Source organism: Urocitellus parryii, chromosome 13, assembly GCF_045843805.1.
Source record: "Urocitellus parryii isolate mUroPar1 chromosome 13, mUroPar1.hap1, whole genome shotgun sequence".
In the NCBI taxonomy this organism is placed as follows: domain Eukaryota; kingdom Metazoa; phylum Chordata; class Mammalia; order Rodentia; family Sciuridae; genus Urocitellus; species Urocitellus parryii.
The window spans coordinates 2,121,489-2,142,749 of NC_135543.1; the positions used below are offsets into that span (position 1 = coordinate 2,121,489).

Sequence of the window (21,261 nt, forward strand, 5' to 3'; positions counted from 1 at the left end):
ACCACACCACGTCCTGGGCACTGGGCCCAGGAATATGTATGTTAGTGGGCTCCCGGTCAACTCAGAGCCTCTGACCCAATTAGGAGTGGGTAGCGAGGGCCCGTCTGTGCGCAGGCTCACACAGCTCACCCGCCGACACCTGCTTTGTGTGCTCAAGAGACCCTGTGTGCTTCAGCAGTAAACTGCACATATGTGGAAAGAGTGACTCATTGATGCAAAGTTTTATGTTGGCAGTATATTTTTGTCTGTATCACTTATTTTTGATCCTTTCTCCACGTTTGGAGAATAGCATTTTATTTCCTGCCCGTGGGTACTGCTGTAACTGACAAGGAATATTTAGCTTCTCGTACTCCTCACTCAGTTTCTCGTGCAGCTGGAAGTCAGCATGTTCTCTAGACCTGCTATAGAAGCCAAAATTAGCCATCTAGAGCACATGCCAGCCCCTTGCAGACAATTCCCCGCCTGTCTTTGCCGTACGCGTACCACGCTGTGCACCTCAAGGTGAGTCAAGAGAAAACAGATGCAGTTTGTACCCTCAAAGAGCTGATAGCTTAGAAGTCCACAGACACACTGCCCAGGGCAGACATTCGCAGAGCGTGCAGGACTTCTGGAGGGGGCTTGCTCTGGCTGAGAAGGCATGCCCGGCAGTGTCTGAGTGGCGATCCGTGCCCCTGGGGAGCGCTCCAGGTCTGCAGCCTGTACTCTCCCGGTGGCTCCCTGGGATCTCCCAGGGCACCTCTCTAGCCACCCTCACGGCTCTTGCTGGTCTCCGGTGCATCCCATGGACACTGTCCTTCCTGAAGCTGCCTCCTTAGCCTGTTCCCAGGCGTCCCTCCCTGTGCAGTGTTGAGAAGTGCTGGCCCTCTTCTCCAGGGTTCTCTTTGTCCCCGTTTTGTTGGAAGGGGTGAGAATGACCCATAGTGCACTGACATGCTGGGGAACTGTTAAAAGTTTTTATTCACCCAAATTCCTACCGAAGCCCTTTGTCCTAATATTAGTGGCAGGAATAGGTAGGTGGATTCCGCTAATCACCATTATCCAACTGACGTGTAGCAAGAGCCTGGCCTTTTCCAAAGTCGTGTGTCTGAATCTGTTCTCTGCTGATCAGAAACCCTCAAAGCAATTGAGACATGATTTCCTCAGTGTAAATTGTTGCTTAAAAAATCAGGTAACTTAGGTGGGTTACTAATAAAATAAACAAAAAGATCCTTCATGGTTTAGGGTTAGGGTTCTTGCATGTGTGTGCGTGTGTAAGGTGGGACATGGGGACAGGGCGTTTGGGTTGTTTTATTCTAGTTCTTTCAGATGTTTGAAAACATAGTGACCTTGGAATATCTCAAGACTCGGCTGCATTTCCTCCCTGAAGTGCAGAGAGGGGTGGAGGCAGACAAAGTGCACATGCCCCTGGGCCTTGCTGCTGTGTGAGAGGCTCTGTGGCTCTGTGAGCAGGTGACGAGTCTTTCCTCCTGCCACCGGGTTCTTGTGCCAACACTTATGTGTGCTGAGAGGGATTAAAGCAGATATTAAAAGCTAGTCATTACGTGAAGGGGAGGTGGGACACGGAAGGCACAGATACGGCGCGTCCAGGTGACGGGGATGTGGGCTACTGAGTGAGGAATTTAGAGAGAGGCAGCACCGGGATAAAGCGAGCTGTAGGAACTTCAAGTTAATTTTAATACAAGGGGAGATTGAAACCTGGACAAAAGGTTGTTGATTTCAAACAAAAACCAACCAAGCCGAAAGCTGCTCTTCTGGTGGTTGAATGTGATATGGCCATCTCACCGAGTCCTGTGTTCCAAGCTCAGCCTTCGCTTGCTGTCCACCACACGCGTAGAAGACTGTGAAGCGTTTACCCCTGGCTCCACCCAGAGAGCCGTGTGCCGGACCTCCTGCCACCGAGCTACATTTCAGGACCCACTGTCCTCCATCGGGAGGTGGCTCTGAGGGTAACAGTGCTGTTCTTCCAAATCCCAGTGTTTCCCGGTCTTCCTCTTGGGAGATGGTCCCAGCCACTTTGCCTACAGTTCTCAGTCTCAGCTGTGATGGTCTCATGGTGAATTATGTGCATTTCACAGAATGGGACGTGAGAAGTGCAGATGCTGTAGGTGACCTCCCGAGCCGCAGAGCCATCTGCCCACCTGGAACACACTCAGGAGGCCTCCAGGAGCCTGCCGCTGGCAGAGGCCTCCGCCACAGCCTGTCCCGGCCTAAGGAGGGGGCATCTCGTGTCACCTAGGGGACTCTGCTTCGATTGAACACAGTGGTTGTGTGACTCGCACACCAGCAGAAGACCACGAATCATACCAGAACCACCCGGGGCCAGGGACCACCTGTGTGACAGGGAGATGCAGAAGGTGGTGATGGGCGAACAAGGGCAGGAGAGCCACCCTTCCCTCCTCCAGCCGGTACCCTGCACCCCACCCCACGTGGCGGCCCCGACCACAGCCGGAACCCGCCATGCCCCTGTGCAGCTGCAGGTCACCTGGCACCGCTGGTCACAGCAGCACCAGAGGCTGTGTGCAGTGACCTGTGCCGGAGGTTCCTGTTTCAGCAGCATGGGGACAGAGCTTTCAGGAGAGTGCTCCATTCCCAGCACAAGGACTTTGAAAAAAGGATCTGATTCACAGAAGACGCCTCCCCCGGAGCTGTCGGATGTTTCAACATATTTAACCAAGACTCGTCATGGTGATGGTGTGCTGGGTGCAGTCATCTTGTGATTGAGGCCGCCCTCACCTTCCGAGGGGCAGCGACTGCTCTGGAGATGCCGGGAGCCAGGCGGCTGCCCGCAGGACCTCTGTGCAATGGCCACGGGCAGTGCCCCGTGCTCTGGGGGTGCTGGCTCCGCTCCCTCCTTGCTCCCGCACTCTGCCTCCCTGGGGCCTGGGGCGCTCAGCCTGGTGCTCGGGGAAGGAGGCGTGTTGTCTGCAGACCAGCCAGGCTCCTCAGACACCCTGCCCAGCTCCCCTCTGTGCCCAGCCCTGCTCCTCGGGAGGGGCTCATGGTAACAGCGGTGTGCCAGGCACAGCAGCTGAGGCAGGTCCCTCCCTGGCAGGCCTCCTCCTGCCCTGGAGTGTCCCCGGCTTGCCTGGCTGCGGAGCACACAGTGGGCCTCGCATAGCTCTAGTCAAAGGCCATGCCACAAGCCCATAGCAGTCTGATGGCCTCAAACTCATGTGCAGGGGCTGCTGTGTGCTGGGCACACCTGGTCAGGGCACCAGGGTGGCTTCAGGGCTCTACCTGTGCATCCCTCCTTCTCTGCACCTGTTCTTACTGAGCATCTGCCCATTGCTGGCCCCAGAACTTGGATTCTTAGACACACCACGTTCCTTAACAAGTGTGATGAGGAAATCCACACCTGTCCTTGCAGTGGTCACAGCAGATGCTGGGAGCTGAGCTCCTGAACCAGCCCCCGTTCCTGGAAGTAAAGTCAGGTAGGCTCAGAGAGCAGTGGCCTGGGGAGGGGCCTGCAGCAGGATCCAGGCTCCTGCCCCCATCCATTTCTCCCCATTCCATCGCACTCTTGACCTTTCAAGAAATTATTTGTTGACTAGTGTAACTCTGGAGTCGATGTGATTAAGATGCTTTTAAAAAATAATTTTAGTGTAGACATAAATTTACCAGTCATGCCACAAAATTGCTCTGCCAAGATGTTTGCAGTTCAAACCCTAATCTTCAGTTCCTACAAAAGGCATTCCTGGAAAATCTCTATTTTTTTATGGAGTGATGACATTATAAAGTCTCAATATAGAGGTAATAAATCATTGCTTTTGAAAGTCTATTGATCTTCTAGTCCCAAAGACGACATTTAGATATTAAGCGGCATGCAGAGAACCCTCACCAAATTCAAGTTCAAAATGCAGGCTTGCTATCAGGCTCATATGTACACTGCACACCTGGGGCTTGGTTATTGAGTTACTCTCTTAAATCCACTTTTTCACTAACAGAGTTGTGCAAAATACCTAGCTTAAAGACAATTCCCAGAAGGCTCCGCTGCTTATTGTTACTCTGATAGTTTTCATACGAAGAAAGTAAAATATAAAAGCTTCCTCAAAGTGGCTCACGTTTTTGTCATCAGAACAGACATGAGGAGGGTGAACTGAGGAGGAACTGCCCCTCAGACATTTCCACAGGCCTATTTTCCTTAAAAGTCCAAGACTTAATGCACAGAGAACCCTCTCTCTGTAGCACCAAGTCCCCTGGTCAGTTCCGGCTGCACGACAGCAGGAACACAGCTCAGCTAGACCAGGGGCTGCTGCCGGGCCTTGTGGTGGCCACTCTGTGGGCTTGTGACACATGGTCTCCCTCACCCTCGTGCACTTCGGCTCTGAGAAGTGGGGACTGTGAGGGGAGACAGCCTGTTGGGAGCAGTGGGCACACGTCACAGGGACACCGGTGTGTGTGCCGCCTCAGTGTCCTGTGCCCAGACCCCGTGTGCCTCTCTCCTCACCCTGCTATCTCGGGGCAGGCCTCCCTCCCCGTTCCTTAAACAGCCTTGTCACTTGCTGCATTCTTGAACTTTCTCTGCATCTCAGGAAGTTCAAGACTAGCCAGAAAAGGTGGTGTGCCCCTGTGAAGATGCAGGAGCCCTTAGGAGGTGGCTCTGAGCTGCGTCCTCTACGGGGCCAGAGTGGGGTTGACCTCACCTGGCAGTTTTCCCCTCTGATTGGAATCTACCAGGTTCTGGAAAGGTCCGGGGAAGTCACTCAGTAAACTGCTGTGTGTGTGCCCATGCAGACGCGCAGCCTCTGCAGATGGGCTCGGAGCCAGGTCCCCTGCTGGGAAGTTCTGATTTCCCTGATTATGATCTGCAGGTCTCAGAGCTCCAGTCCTAGGACCCTTCGTCCTAGTTTAGGAAGGGTTAGGTTCTTTCAATCATGACATCTCCTGGCCTGTCAGGGGCCTGCTCCTGGTCCTACACTGGAACCGAGAGCCATCACGTCTGATGTCCAGGAGGCTGCGCCCTGGAGCAAACATAGGGCTCACAGAGCCCAAGAAGCACTGTTGCATCGCGGCATTGCTGACCCTGCTGAGAGCAGTGCCCTCCGCCTGCCAGTGCCCCCCCCTGGGTCATGCTGGACATGTGACCCATGGTCATGCAAAGTCGTCCCTGCTCTGCTGGGGAGGGAGAGGCACATGGGTGGGCGGACACGGGGAAAGGCCCAGTCCAGTGGCGTGCACCCCAGGACTGTGGGATGCTAACCAGTGCTAACCAGGAAGTGAAACTTGCCCTCGCGGTTGACAGATAAGGAACGTGGGCCGAATGCCCAGAGCAGGCCAGGGAGGGCAGGAAGGGCCCTGCTCGCTGGGCACGTCTGCCCCTCCAGCCTCCACAACTTCCTCCCACCTGCCCTGGGTGGGGCCGCCACGCAGCATCCCCGCGACAGGGCTCACCAAAGCCAGCAGAGGCACGTGCATTCCTATGAGTAAGACCAGTGTGACTGCAGGGCAGCGATGACACGGGACAAAGGAGGGACAAGCACGCGGGTGCCCAGGGAGTCCTGCTCCCCGCAGCTCCCCAAGGACCTGCCCGGCCTGGGGCTGCTGGGAATTCCCCCTGTGCCTGACTTGAGGCCACATGGCTCCAGTCCCCACCTGGTCACCTGGCTTTCCTCCCGGCTTCCTCCATGTGTCTGTGACCAGATCCTCCTCTGTTTGTCTTGTAAGAGGCCTGCCCTCACCCTCAACTAGATAACTAGGTGAACCTTCATAGACCTGTTTCCAAGGAAGTCTCGTCCCCAGGCTCTGGGACAGAATTTGACATATCTCTTGGGGGACACCACTCAACCCACATTTCCTGGGAAGGTGCCCCAGCCTCCATGGCCAGGCTGTGTGCCCACCTTCCCAGGCTCCACGCATTCTCTATGCATGTGCCTTCTACATCAACATAGTTTTTACACTTTATTTTAAATGCTGTGTTGATTGCTTTTCTTTATTAGACTCTCTGTGCAAAGAAAGCAGAGAGCATATTGGATGTCAGCAAAGAATAAACAGTCAATAGGCTTTGTGCAATCGACGCTGGGATAGTCACAGAAGCTTTTAAAAACTGCCAACATTATCAGATTGTATTTCTAGTTATTCCTAAAACACCAAGAAGAAAGAAGCAAGAGTAAGAGGAGGAGATGCCTAAGAAATCTTATTAGGCTGTTTTCTGATACTGTAATGCAATACCTGAGGCAGACTGGCATCATAAGGAAGGGGTTATTTAATTCACAGTTCCGAAGGCTGGCGGTCTGGACTCGAGTGCCAGCTGGCAGGAATGTGTGGTAGGCTGAGGTCACATCATCCCGCAGGAGCCGGCAAGGCTCTGGCTCTTAGGACAACTCACTCACTTGAGAGCTGCTCTAGCCCTCTCCAGAACAGCACCCCAAAAACTGAGCACCCACCAGTTCCCACCTCCCAGAAGTCCCACCACTCAGCACTGCAGGCTGGGGACAGCTCCCGTGTGAACCTGAACCACATCCAGGCTGCCTGAGGGCAGAGCAGGCTGCCCTCGCTGGCTGTCACCACCCCATCTGGACCTTCGCAGGGGACGGTGTTTGATGTCCCCTGGGGACTGTCTGTGCGTAAGGGTGGTAAGTGGGGCCTCCTGTCTGACTGCTCATGGAGGACGCTGGGGACTGGGCGTCCGCTCCCTCAGGTGTGGTGGACGGCCTGCGACAAAGGGGCCAGGCTGACGCTCACGTGGGGCCATCCAGAACCTGCCCGGAGGGAGACGGAGCATGCCACCCTGCCCTGCCCGGCCCCGCTGGGCAGGGCCTCAGCTGCACCTCTGCAGGGCTGGGCTCTTGGAGATGAGTCAGAAGGAGCCCCAGGGAGAGAGCGGACAGGAGGGAGGGGCCACCCCAACCCAATAAGTAGGCCTGGGCGCCCCGTCCAGGGAGGCAAAGAGCATTGCTGCCTGTTCCTCTCCCCAGGACTCACTCCTAAGTTCACTGGGCCGAGAAAGGGGCCCATGGGCATTTCTGACACCCAGACAGACAGCCCCAGGTGTGTGCCAGATGCGAGGGGCTGGGAGAGGGGTGGGCGTGGATTGCTGTGGCCACAGGGCACTTGCTTAAGTCGTGGCCCATTCTGGTCTGTGAAAAGGTGTTTTCTGTGTGTGTGGTTGTGTGTGCACACGTGTGTGCATGTGTGTGAGTGTGTGTATCTGTGTGTGTGCATGCATGGAATGCATGCATGTATGTGCTTGTATGTGACAGTGTGTGCATGTGTATTCTTGTTTGCTAGTATGCCTGTGCATGTGAGTGTGAGTGTGTGTGCATGTGCATCCGTGTTTGTGTGCATGTGTGTGCATTGATGTTTGTGTGTGAGTGTGTGCATACGTGTGTATGTGTGTCTGTATCCCTCCATGGTGGCCTTGCTGAGGGTGGCAGCTGTCCCCTGTGTTTTGAACAGAGTGGCCCGAGCACTGGTGGCCCGAGGGGTGACTGTGCACAGAGGGCGGGTGAAGCCTGTGGGTACAGAGGAAGGGGAGGGGGCGGGAGACGGAGGGAGGACGAGGGGAGGACAGGGATGCTGAGGGAGGGGAGGCTCCTCCCTGGGCGTCTTTTTCCTTCTGACCTTGACTCTCAGGCCTGAGATCCTGGCCTTGGGGTCTGCTCTGTGGTCTTCGCAGTGGGAGAGGCAGAGCGCCCTGGACTCAGGCTGTCGCAGCCACATTTGGGTGGGGGTATTTTATCTGCAGGAGGACAACATGCACTCCTCCCCCCAGGCCAGCAGCAGCTCTGATCTCAGGAGCGGCAGCCACTGAGGCCACAGAATGTCACCCTGCAGCCCGGGGCTCCGCCCTGGGTTCTGGAGAAGAGGCCTCTCGGAGGAGGCGGCCTGCCGGGGCGCTCTCTTCCTCCGGCTCGCAGCCTTCGCGAGGCCCACTCTGTCTTGCCCTCCGTACTCCTATAACGGCCACGAGGGTGGCCCTCTGGACGTTCAGCTCCTCCCCTTTCACCAGCCCTAGTCGGGTTTCCTCTTTCCAGCACACTGAGCTTTCTGTCATCTGGACTCCACCCGGCTCTCTCCCTCAGGAGTCCGCCCACAGTCCAGGGGTCTCGGAATCCTACTGAGATTTGCGGATCCACCACAACCTTTCCTAAATGGCTTCCTCCTGGAATGGATGCTAGGTGACCCGTGACTATGAAAGCCTGGTCACACACATGGGCGGTTGCTCAGTCACCCCTGGGCCGTACGCTCAGTCCAGGGGATTCCCACATCCACCATGGGTCACTTGTGCTGGGCGGTGCCTTATGCCAGAGGAGACTGGAATCTAGGAGCCAGCACTTGGACCTGAGGTCCACTGAAGGTCTGAAGATGGGAACTGCAGCCATGAGAGGCATGAAGTCCACTGACCTCTGAAGTCCAGTGAAGACCCGGACCCACTGATGGCTAGTAGCCAGGCCAGTGGGGCATTACAGACACTGCCTCAGGGATTTCAGAAATCAGAGAAGACAGAGAAAGGTACTCTGGGATTTTTAAGTCCTGTGAGCCCAGGTACCCATTAATATTCCTGCTTCCTGAGAATCCCTGTAAGCAGAGTGTGCTGAACACATTTTTTTTAAATTAGTCATAATTTGAATGCTTCGCAATGGATCACTCTGTGCCTGTTTAGGTATGTGTCATATTTTCCAAATACTGAAAGAGTCTTACTTTCAATTTAGTTGTGAAGCAGCTATAACAACAACTTTTCCTAAACCCTGGCTGAACCAGGAAAGCTTGCAGCAGGTGCCCGTATGCGCCTGCTAGAACACTGGGAAGTGCAGTCCGCACCCGGAGGCCTCATGGCCAGCTAACAGCAGAAGATTGTCTGCTAAAGGGGGAAGAGAGGAAGGGCGTTGGGGAGAAGGTCCCTGCCACACATCCTGGGAGATCTGTGCACGAAACAGTGCGTTCAGCATGCTGGGCAGTGTTAGGGTTGCTGTGTCTACAAATCAGAGGCCAGGAAGCTCTTTTCTATAAAGGGCCAGGTTGTCAACTCTTGGGCCACAAGGTGGCCATTGCCGCTGCCCACTCCAGGGGTGCCGAGGAGGGTCAGGAGGAAAGAGGCCCACAGAAGGCCGCAGTGCTGTGCCAGCACAGCTTCACTCACAGAAACCGGGGAATCCTTGGGCACGGGTCACCATTTGTTGACCCCTGATCTACAGGAAGAAAACATGCTCCTCGGAATTTGGACTCACATAAAAATAGAGTGGTTGACCTCTAGGCGTGGTGGACCCTCAGCAAGCACCTGGAGCCGCTGGGAACTGCAGGCTGCTGTTGCTCAGCCTGGTGGAGGCTGGCACAACTAACACACCATCAGAGGTAGCTCATGGCCTCTCAAAAATGATCCCTAAGTTGTCAGGATGCTTAATATTTTAGGAAGATTATTCTAAATTCTTTGAATTCAAATGTAAAACAATTATACTATAGACTTTGAGTAACCTGTTTTACATGCATATGGTGTATGGGAAATGGAGGGGAGGCTAAACTGTAGCAAAGTTGTGACACCTCAGCTAGCACTGGAGTTTAAAGCAGAGGTCAGTGCCGCTGGTCCTGTTCCGGAAGCCAGCGCTGTCATCTGCATTATTTCTGAATTTGAAGTGACCCTCAGGCTGTCCTGCTTAGGTGTGCCGAGACAGGACTGCGCTCCCGTGCTCTGGGTCTGTCCTCTCCTTCACCCTGCGCTGGGCCCGGTGAGCTTCGGGGAATGGAAGGACTGGTCACCTGCCTTTGTGGAGCTGGCGGTGCCCAGGATGCCCCCTCTGGATGGTGACAGACACGTGCCAGAGTGGCAGGTCCGTCACGGGCGGGGACAGCATCCTGGCAGAGCATAAGATTGAAGGGTCTCCTTTAGATGGGGCTGTTGGAGAGGGTTTCTGTGGAAAGTGGCGTTTAAGGTGAAGCAAGACCTCTTGAGAATGTATGATTGAGGGACGGAAGTTGTGTGTCCTCCTCGTTTACTAACCCATAATTATAAGTCGACCAAGTGAAGTCAACAGGCTGCAGGGTGAGGCGCTCCTCCGCCGTCCTTCAGCAGCAGCGGGCACAGCCTTGCCATGGTCCAGGCGGACTAGCCCTGCTGTGTTCCCAAGGCCTCCCTCTGGCCATTCTCCTTCCTGCTCCTCACCGCTCTGCCTCTGAGCTCAGACACAGCGGGTGGTGCCCTCAGGCCCGGGTCCTCCCTCCAGGACAGAGTCTGGGGCCTGGGACTCGTGTCTGAGGCTGGCGACTCCAGACTCTGCCTCCCTGCGCCAGCTGGCCTTCTCCTCCTCTGCTCAGAACTGGGGACCTGGGGCTCAGCCTCTGTGCTCCCTGGTTGACCCTCACCCCGGCCCCGTCCTCCTGTGCCCTCCCCACAGAGGCCGTCTTGCTGGCCTATTCACTGTCATGTGCACACTTGGACAGATGCTTGACACGCGGGAAATTCACACTCGTGCAAGTGCACACTTGTGTCAATGTGGCGGGCTGTGGACGGGCTGTGGGCGGGAAGAAATGACTGTGAAGTATCCACATAAATAATTGCACCTGACAAAATGATGAACTGCTCTCTGGCTCCCTACTCACTGTGAAGCAATTTATTTACTGAAAATTTGTTACTGCAAGAGGGTTGAGCTTTTATACCTAAAATAGATGGGAAAGACTGACCTTGGGGACAAAGGGAAGGCCCTGCTGGTCTCACCCTCCATTCTGCACCTTGTGAAACTTGCAAGTCACTCTCTACGGAAGGAAACCAGTGGCGCCAGGGCCTGCTGGTGTCCCCTGAATTTCCTTATGTCACCCTCCCTCCAACACCACAGAACTCTGTACAGACAAGAAATCAGAAGCTGGGAAGACGGAATCACTGACGGCGTGGGATTAAAACCCCAGTCCTCCCACTCGTGTACTCTCACCACACGACCTTGGGCCACAGAGAGGAAGTCTCTGCGGTCGTCCTGTGTGTCCGGGCGCGGGTTGGTGGGAGCAGGTGGTGGCAGGCCTCTCTCTCCTGAGTGTGGTTTTGCTGTGCGTCTCCCCCAAAGGCTGTTGATGCAGGAGTGTTCAGAGGGGACATGACTGGACTGTGAGAGCTGTGACCTGACCAGTCTGTCCCGGTTTGAGGGGACTTGCTGGTGGTGATGTGGCTGGAGGAGGTGGGTCCCTGGGAGCTGTCTTGAAAGCGTCCATTGTCCCTGAGGCCCTTCCCCCGCCCTGCTTCCTGGGCCAACCGGAGGCTGGCAGCCTCCCTCTGCCACACCCTTCCGCCATGCTGTGCCACTTCCCTGGGGCCCAGAGCAGGGGCTCAGCCTTTGATGGACTGAGACCTCTGAGACTGTGGGCTCCAGATAAAATTTTCCTCCTCTAAGTTGTTCTTATCAAGTGCTTTGGTCACAGCAGTGAAAAGGTTGACTGACACCCTGGGTTAATTAATAACTAAGGAATGCATGCTATCTCAGGCCTACCGTAAAACTTGTTTTCTACGTGGAGCACATTCATAGTGCATATAATATCAAGATAACCCTACTTTTTTGGTAATACTACTTTATTTTTTTAAAGAGAGAGAATCTTTTTTTTGTAGATGGACACAACACAATGCCTTTATTCATTTACTTTTTTATGTGGTGCTGAGAATTGAACCCGGGTCCCGCCGGTGCTAGGCGAGCGTCCTACCGCTGAGCCACAATCCCAGCCCCAATAATGCTGCTTTTAATGAAATACATTCTAGAGGCACGCTCACCTAGAGGTGGTCCTTAAACCTCACTTTCTCAATTAGAATGGGAAGAAGGCTTGCAGGCTTATGGGGGTACTCCCGTGACCCCAGGGCTGACAGAAACCAGAGGGATAAAGCACGTCAAAGATGACCCCGGCCTCTCACAGGAGCCCTCCTCTCAGGGGGTGCCTGTCTCCCTGCCCACGCTCTCCCCACCTCCCTGCCCTGAGGCTCTGTGGTCTGACCCAGGCAAGTCGCACCCTCCTGGGCCCTGGCTGGCTGTGGCCGGCAGGGGCTTTCATCTTCCTGTGACTTCCCTGGGTGGCTGGCGCCTTCCCCCACCCCTTCCCTTGGCCATGTCAGTTCAGGGGCTGCAACTCACGTGGGGTCCCAGACCCAGGGACCTGTGGATCGTGGAGAGCTGGACCGTGTGTCTTCAGCCGCTCCCACTGGCCCAGGTAGTACTGGCCCCAGAAAGAGGAGAGACCACGGGAACAACGCGCGCTGACCCCAGCCCACCGCTCCTCCAGCGCCCCTCAGGGCACCCAGCACCACGGCAGCCCCGACCCTGACCTCCACCTGTCCCCAGCAGCCCAGCGGGGGCTCAGGGAGTGAGGTCTCGCCCCAGGTCACTGAGCTGGGGTCGCACTGTGAGCTGTGGGTCTCCAGCCACGCGCTTTAGAAGGTCTGAACCGCTGCGGAGGGAATCAGACACCAGGAGCAGGGGCTGGTCCTCGTGCCCAGCACCACGGCCTCCAGGCACCAGCCACATGGCTTCTGAGTGGGTCACTCCTCCCGGGAGCAGCAAGGAGCTGAGCTGCTTTGGGAGCCAGTCAAGACGGGTGGCTTCCCAGCAAGTCGGTGCTGAATGCTAGCCCTGTGCTGAGACGAAGGGTGGGCCATCGTGACAATATCGCTGGGACTTCAGACCTTCCCGTTGGCGGGACCTCCTTGTGCAGGGGTCCCACTGTCAGTCTGGAAGTCTGTCGCAGGCCCCGTACAACCTGGATGCCCGTCCCTGTCCTTCCTGCTCTTTTAGGAGAAGCTGCTTCTTTGCCCAGTGGCTGAGAGTGGGCCTGGCCTCCTGCTGCCCCCGCCCATCCCCTGGGCTTTCCTCTTGCTCCCTGCACTCGGTTAATGGTACAAATGAGACAAGGTAAGGGTGGCCTCAACACACAGCCGCCTGCCCAGGGCTCTCCAGCTCCCAGCCCCACCGGAAGCCCAGAGCTGGCCGGCTGCCTCTCCTCCCTTCTGTGACTCCCCTCCAAGGCAGACAGGGAGAGGGTGGAATTACCCAGGCCGACTCCATGGGGCCACAGGGTCGGGAAGCCAGGGGCCTGTGACCTGACTGTGCCTGCCATGGCCTGGTGACCCAGGGCAGGTACAGATGCTCACAAAACAATGAGGCCCTGGTCTAGAGTGCTCGGGTGTTGGTGTCTCTTGTCCCCCCCTCCCGCCACTAAGTCGGTCTTCATTTAGAGCCAGTCGCGCCTGACGGGATTGTTTGAAAGTCTCTTCTGGCTTATGTCATTTCAACCGATTCTGTGTCCAGGGGGCTTGAGTTTCTGAGGTGTGGGTGGACTTCAGTGCCCAGTGTGAGCTGGAGCTTTACTGTGAAGCATGATGAGGCTTGATCAGGACACTGACCGACCAGGAGAGCACCGGCCACCTCCCGAGAGCCGCTCATGCCCTGGGGTTAGGTTTCAGCAGTGTTCAGGGCCCTTGGTCCCCAGATACCTCTCCTTGGCCCACAAGCAACTCCCAAATACTGACATTCCAATTTGGGACAAATCCCTAGGTTTTATCCTGAGGAGAGAACACCACTCTGGATCTGGCTGATACCAACTGGGGAGTGGCGTGAGGATGGACAGCAGAGGGTGGAAGGAAGCGGGTGTGGTCGTGCCCAGGCGGATGGGCATCTGGAGAGGACGGACGGTGACGTGGGCTTTTCCATGCCTGTGACAGGCAAATTGCCCCACGCCCAGGCCGCCAGCCCTGACCAGGAGAAGCTCAGAATCCACGACTTCTGCTGTGTGAGGTGCTCATTCTTGTTTGTCAGTTTGTTTTGTCTGTTTCTTTTGGTGCTGGATATTGAACCCAGGGCACTTACAACGGAGCCACAACCACACATTCCGTCTTTTTTTTTTAATTTTGAGGCAGGGTCTCACTTAGTTTCTGAGGGCCTCATTAAATCAAGGCTGGTCTGGAACTTGGGATCCTCCTGCCTCAGCCTCCCAAACTGCTGGGGTCATAGGCGTGCAGCACGGCGGCTGGCTGTGTTTACTTTTGAATGGGTCAGTTCTTTTTTACTGAACAGAAGGTAGATCCACGATGTTTGATGCATTGTTATTCTATTTGTTCCGTTTGTATTATGAATTCTCAATACTTGGTTTAAACCACACTGTGTGGATTTAAAGAGGGGTCAAATGTAAGCCCCAGATTCTCAGCCTTCTCGTCTCCATCTCACAAGGGACACACCTACTCTCATGGAGACACCATTCTGTGTCTTTCAGCCTTCTGGACCAGGAGACCAATTTCTGCTCTTCATTTAGACTGTCTCTCTGGCTCCTTTTACCTTATCAAGCAGAGTAACACGTCGCCGCCCCGACCTCTACTTCCCATTGAGAGGTTGGTTTAGGGCAGGCTTCCTGGTCGCCCCACTCCAGGAAATGGTAAGGTGGATGACAGAATGCTGTGGGAGCCTGCACTTTGGAAATGTACGTGTCAAACTATGGACAGGTTCCCTCTGTCCTTCAGTCGGCAGTGCCTGTGGGCACTGGAGCTGTGTCATCAGCTCTGGGTCCAGGGTGCTGGACAGAGAGCCCCATTCAAGTCCTGCGCGGGCCCCTGGGAGGTGTGGCTCACAGGCCCTTCCTGTGTGCACGGCAGGTCAGTCTTGCCATCCAGCAACTGCTGCCCCGGTGTCCTGCTGCCCAGCCTGTGTGGGCGTCAGACAGGGACTCCTCAGGACGCTGCTTGGCTGGTCTCCACTTCTAGAACCGAGCAACGCTTTGCTCCACGAGGTAGGACGAGCGTCTCACAGGCTGAGCAGAAGTTGGTCTCCTGGTCCAGAGGGCTGAAAGACACAGAATGGGCGGGTGGGTCGTCTCAGAGCTGCCCTGCTCACAGGCTCAGGGCCAGAGCAGCGGAGAAGCCACGGGTCAGCGGCAGGCTACTTCATGCCGCCCTTCCCCGGGGATCAGCAGAGTATGACAGGAGCTCACCTCGTGCCGAGAGCAGCCAGTGGGTCTGGGAGTCTGGGCTGTGACTGCTTCCTTCCTGGAGATTAGATAAGTACTCGGTTTCAGTTTGGAGACTGGCATGTAGCGTGGGGACTCCTTTTGTACGTTTACCTGGGCATGGGCCCAGCCCAGCAGGGATCCCAGCAAGGGCCACCTGCGGTGCTCAGCAGCCTCTCGCTTCTCTCCTCCCTATTCCTGCGCATGGTGGGACCCGGCCCCTGGGAATAGTCCAGTCACCAAGGGCCCTGGTCATGGGGAGGAGGTAAGCCAGGTGTTGGCAGCATTCCTGTCTAGAGATGGCCTCGGAGCAATGAGCCGTGCCTTGTATTCAAGACTCCTAACATTTAGGAAACTCCTCTTCCCCATTTTAGAACATAACTTACCCTGGGTACAGAGGAGCAGTGCCCACAAAAAGAATGTGACATGAAAAATGACACTTCTGTCTCTGTCCCCAAAGCCTTTGGTCACCAGGGACCAGGCCAAGCATGGTGGTACAAGTGGCTGACCAGCTCCTCAGGGTTGCTGCAGGCCCAGAGAGGATGGGACAGGCATTCATTTTGAATGGCTTTGGCTAAAATTCTTTAGTTCTGTGCATTTTGGGGAGTTAAAGGCAAATGCACTTGTTGCTGAGGTTTGGGTCAGTACATAAGAAGGAGGTCCGCATGCTGTTTTCATCTGACTTTATCTTCCCCGCAGATTCTGCAAATTCTTTGCATACTTGTCTGATGTGCAGTCTCCGTCTGGTTTTGCCCTTCTGTGATCTCATAGGTTCTTCCAGGCAGCAGGACCCACTGCCCTTCGAAGGGCCGGGCACTCCCTGACCGCCCGGTTCATCTTGTGTCACACCTGAGTGTGAGGTGTGACTGTGTGCATCTGCATGTGGACCCGTGTTGACATTTCTGTGTATGAGGAGGCATGCTGGAGGGTGTCTGCTCCTGGGCAGAGCTTGGGCCCTGGAGCTGCCCTGTTTCCAGCTCTTGGTGGGGTTGGAGACAGTGGCACTTGCTAAGGAGATGGCTGCGGCCACGTCTCCCCAGCTTTCAGGGCTTTGGTTTTCCCTTCTTAAAAATGAGTGTGACATCTCACAGAATTCCTGTCCTGGGGAAAACCAGTGTGGACAGCTGAAGTGCTGCCCTCCAGCTCACACCCCCCCTTCTCTTGCAGCTCCGAGTCACCGGCTGAGGATGGGAAACCACGTGGGAAGGAGACAGTCGAGTGCGGAGAGAGCCAGTAAGGTAAGACACTGATCCCACGTCCCCGTGCCCAGAACAGCAGCGGGTGACTCCCCTGAGGTAGCCAGCCCGAGGCGGCCTTGTCACTGTCACCAGTCACCGTTGTCAGTGTATTCAGGACGAGTGTGTGTGGTCGGTGGGTCCTGCCCTTGGAGGGAAATAGAGGAAGGAAGGAAGAGAGGGGTGGAGGCCAGGAGGGAAGGAGGGGAGAGGAAAGGCGAGACAGAGGAGGGAGGAGGAGGCCCGGAGGGAGGCCCGGAGGGAGGCCCTCCCTGCCCAAGGTTCCCAAAGGAGAGATCACGCCTTCCCTCGCTCGCACACAGACACACTCTGTAATTCAAAGGTCTTATTTTTTAGTAGTATTCCCAGATTTCATGCCGTCTAACTAGCTGCTATTTCAGAAAAGCCGGAGAATCTAGACCAATCTGAGAACCGGGAGAAGGGTCAGATTTTTCTGTGCTCAAACCCCAGTTCAGCACATTGGCTTCCAGAGCTCAGCCTCCCTTTTCTCTCTCCTGGAGCTGAGCTCTGGCCCTCGCTCTGGCCAGCGGCAGGAGGCCCCTAGCCCTAGGCTGGAGAACTTGTTCTGAATCCCTCAGCGGCCCAGTGATGGGAAACAGGGGAGCCGTTGCCCAAGGCCCTGCCTTCTGAATCCACCACCTGGTGGCTCGGGGAAGCCCAGGGCCCTCTGTCCATGTTACCCACTGCACCCCTCTGGTTTCCCTCCTGGGGTTGCGCCCAGCCTCCACCCGTGTGCGTCTCCCAGAGAGCTGTCAAGCCCCCGAGACCCAGACGCAGATGCCCACTGGGGTTTCCAAAACCAAGGTGCCAGGTCCCTCCCTCTGCTGGCCCTGCACTTGTGCCAGCTGGGCTTTCCTCCAGAGCCAAGGGCCTGTCCCTCCTACCTTAGAACTCCGAGTGGGCCTTAGCTCACAGGCTGCCTGGCCCCTGGCCCCTCTATAACCATGTGTGGTACTATCTCCCCCCACGCACCCCTCTCCACCTGTGCGGTGCCACCTCCCTCTGTGCCCTTCCCCTTCATAGAACATTGGGGAGTACAGATAAGCAAACAGAAAACTGCAGATTCAAAACCATCCCAACTCTTCCAGCTACTCAGACTTGACCTTGAACTCTGGCACAGTGTCTGCCGGCTCCCCCTCAGGTACACCTCCGCCCTCTTTGATCAGGATGCTCAGCACTGCCTTGATCCCAGGAATGGCTCTGAGTCAGGGCTCTTGCAGTTTCCTTCTGAGTTGCATAAGACACGTGACATTCACATGGACCACAGATGGCCAGCGGGTCCTCATTGCCTCACTTCCTGTCCACTTGGGAATCAGTTCAGATTGTGAGTGAGTCTGCCCAGCATTGCGTGTGAACCTTTAATCTACGCTCAGTCTCAGGGCATGGGAAACGGTTCCGTTTCGCGGGCACTGTTTCTTGGGCACTGTCTGTATTCTGCATAAAACCAGGCATGCTGCAAAACCAGACCCAGGGCAGTGCTTGGAGCTCGCAGGCTGAGCCTGGCCCACCCCGCCCCACCCACACAGCCGCACTTCTGAAATACCCAGGGAACTGAGCTGAGCTAATTATGGCCTTGACACCCTTCCACGTGGTCTGCAGTAGCCTTTTATTGATGAACCCTGCAGTGTGCGTCCTTCCCTGGTTTGCTTGGGCTCGATTTCTGTATAAGCCAAATGGGTGATTTCCCGGGCGTGGCTTTCAGAACATCCATGTGAAGCAAGTGAGTGAGTGCCTAATGCTCTGTTTATACCCCACCTTACCTAAAGTCAGGACAGTGCCGTCGCCTGCGTTGCCTAAATGATTTATAAATACGAAGATTCCGATGGGTGACTCACCACTTAACGCATGCTTAAAGCACACTATGGATACTTTCCTTGTATAATTAGCAGTAATATTGAATGCTAATGGGTTTAGTTACCATGAAGGACCTGGTTTATGTTGAGACTCTGCACAAGAAGGATCTAGTCTCACCAAAAGCGAAAGTAGGAAGACAGCTTTGATCAGAGTGCCAGACTGCTCCCATGGCGTGGTGTGGTAGGTCTCAGAATGACGGGCCTGAACTCCCGATTCTGAACCCCTCTCTGTGGCTTGCAGTCTCCTTCCTGTTGTCGACACTGTAGAGCACCCCGCAGCAGCCTCCTTCCTGTGCTGCGGCAGGGTGTCAGGCCCTTGCACCCCCGTCTCAGGCTGTGGCACCGGGCGAAGCAGCTGATCCACCTGCTCCCTGGTGCCTTCTCTTCAGCCTCCTCTGTGTTCCGGCCCTTGGCATGACAGTCTGCATTTCACCTGGGGCGGAGTCAGAGCCGGGTGGTCTTGCTCATGGCCGCAGTGGCAGGGGCTTGAAGCCAGGCAGCAGCTGCAGTGGGTCGTGAGAAGAAGAAAGCTGGCCCCACGTGCAGACACCACCTGCTAACAGCCGGAGGGAGAGTCAGCAAAAACACTGACATCGGGGTTTTTTTTAAAATATATGTTTAGTTGTAGGTGCGCACATTCCTTTATTTTATTTTTATGTGGTGCTTAGGATGGAACCCAGAGCCTCACGTGCGCTAGGTGAGCGCTCTACCTCTGAGCCACAACCCCAGCCCCCCCACATCAGTTTTAATATTATTTTTTTTAGCCTGATAGACCTCAGCCTGTCACTCAGCTTAGAACCCACGTGGACTGACTGACGGAGGCTGCCGTTTTGTTCTGTCCTGCTCACACCCTCGGTGCTCTCACATAGGTTGCAGCAAGGCCTGGGCACATTCCAGGCACCCAGTCGCAGCCCCAAAGCAGCACACCCCTGTCCCCTAGGGTCTCAGCCTCCTGGTGTCTGTGTCCCGGCCCACAGTACCATTTGTGAGTCACACCACGCCTGATAAGTAGCCCATCCTCAAGTCAGAAGAAGAGATCGTAAGTTATCAATATTGTGCCTCACGAGATGCTTACAGTTCTGATTTCTCTCTCTCTTGTCAAATGAAGTGAGCTAGGACTGATAAAGAGACGGAGGGACAGGGAAGATGGGCCACTGGTGGCCAACTGTGCGTCCCCTGATCAGGACAGGGTACCTATAACCCTGAATCAACCCGAAGTGCAGAGGAGCCAGGACCAGCCTGCAGATGTGCCCAGACCTGGCGCTGCTGTGAGGATGCAGTGATGTCGGCCAGCACACCCCTCTAGGGCCGCACGCTGCCCTCCCTGCATCCCTCCTAGTCTCCCAGGTCAGCATTTCAGGCAGGTCCTAAAGCAGGTGCCCAAGTGGAGCCCAGCGTCTCAGTATCCACCAAGTTGTCCAGCCCTCGGAGTGCCAAGAGGGACGGAGGTTTCTGTCCTCGTGTGGGCTGTGTTCCTTCTAAGTCCAGATGCCCACCAGTGGTCGGACTGAAGGAAATGCCTGGATCTTTTCATTCCAGCATGTGCTCCTGCGTCCACATGCTTTAGAAAGCGTGTTGAGAGCCCCTCCGTGTGGGACACTGCTGGACACTCATGAGAGTCCAGCCTGCTCCGAGCACTTAGGGGAGCTTGGCCAAGCTTCCTAACTCCAAGCCCCAGAGCTAAGGCCCTGCGAGCAGGTGTGCTGCGTGGGTCCCACCCTTGGGCAGCTCCTGGCACAGCAGGCCATACACGTGGTTGTCGTTACTAATTTCCTAATTTCCTTCTAATTTAAAAGAAAAAGTAGCCTGTGTCCATCCTCAGTTTAGCTCACTACCGAGTTGGAGGGGCCAAGAAAACTAAGCAACTGTGTTCAGAGGTGCGATGGGTGGCACTAGGGTGGCACAGGGCCCAAGGCCAGGCCCACTGGGTAAGCTGCGAGGAGTGCTCGGACCAGGGAGGAGGACCCAGCCTCCTGCCCCATTCCCTTAGGGCTGAGACAAACCCAGGCAGCGTGAAGAATAGGGAAGGTGAGACTCTGGGCACCCACTGTAAAGGCCCCTCCTGAAAAATCTCTCCCACTTTCAAGGTCACGGGAGGCTGTGGGTCCTGAGCATCCTGCAGCTCTGCCTCTGCCAGCTTCCCTCGTAGACCCTGGTGACCCAAAGGCCCGGCTCCATCAGACATGGCCACACTCCTCAGAACGACTGCTGGACACAGCCGTTCCAGCTGGACTCTGTCACCCACGGAGGGGCTGGTGGCTTGTTGATCGCCCACTGGGGCTCAGGGGGGCAGAGCGTCCTGAGGCCCGCTGCCTCCCTCTCCTGGGGAGCCTGGACTCACTATTTCCAGTGTCTCCCTAGTAGCCTCCTGAGGAAGGGAGCCGGTGGCCGTGTTCTGCTGGGCCGAGGACAAGGACTCCATAACTCGCTGCTGTGGAGAGGACTGAGGAAGCCTGGAGAGAGGGAAGGCAGAGAGGCTCCCGAGCAGAGAGCTGACCAAGGCAGGAGGAGCGGCCCAGGGCATCTCGCCCACCAGGGAAGAGCCCAGGCTAGGCAGCACCAACCTCGGCCCTGGGAGGCCACCCCAACCCACTTGGGCTCCAGGTCCTGCTGCAGCTGGCCCCAGGAATCCCACCAGAGTCTCTTGGTGGGGGTCAGTGGAAGGTTCTGGAATGGGCCTGGTCTCTGGGGGTCTCTGTACCCTCCTATCTTTCATCCTCCTTCTGCCCACTTGTTGGCAGAGTCCTCCAACTGTTAGCATGGGAATTCCTTTGCTTGGTTTTCTAGATAAGGGAGTGAACACAGGGAGGGTGGTACACCTGGTTCTTCCCACGTGGAACTCCTGAGGCGCTAGCTAGTGGGGAAGGTACCGGAGCCTTGCAGGGCAAAGAACCCGTGGTTTATCTCCACCAACCCCACATCGGCAGAGTGGGCGGGGCCGATGCTGCACTATTAAACACTGAAACCCCGTGACTCATAAGAACTCTGAACACCCCCTCTTCCTGTGTGTGGTGGCCCGGGAAGGTTCCTCTTTGCTGTTTCTGGTGGCGATCTCTGGCTCAGAAGGGTTCTCCAAAAATGTCTGGCCATGTTTCTGGATATTTCTGTGTAATCATCATAAAAAAAAAAATACTGTATTGAAAAACAGGATCTGAGAACTTGCAAAAGTGAAACTCCTGTCTGAAGCTGGTAGAAAGGAGGGACACAGTCTGCTCGGTGTCTGGGGTTTGGCTGTTCCTGAGCGTGTGCTGGTTGGA

At 55.7% G+C, this 21,261-nt stretch overlaps 1 protein-coding gene across 5 annotated transcripts in view; it reads left to right on the plus strand.

Annotated features, from left to right (window-relative positions):
- Mbp (myelin basic protein) overlaps positions 1-21,261 on the plus strand; it is a 100,805-nt gene that overhangs the window by 5,655 nt on the left and 73,889 nt on the right. For all 5 annotated transcript variants that reach the window (XM_026414137.2, XM_026414140.2, XM_026414138.2 and 2 more), the window contains exon 2: positions 16,063-16,133. In XM_026414137.2, the coding sequence (XP_026269922.1) occupies positions 16,083-16,133 (51 nt within the window). In that variant the 5' untranslated portion in view covers positions 16,063-16,082. The remainder of the gene's footprint in view (positions 1-16,062; positions 16,134-21,261) is intronic.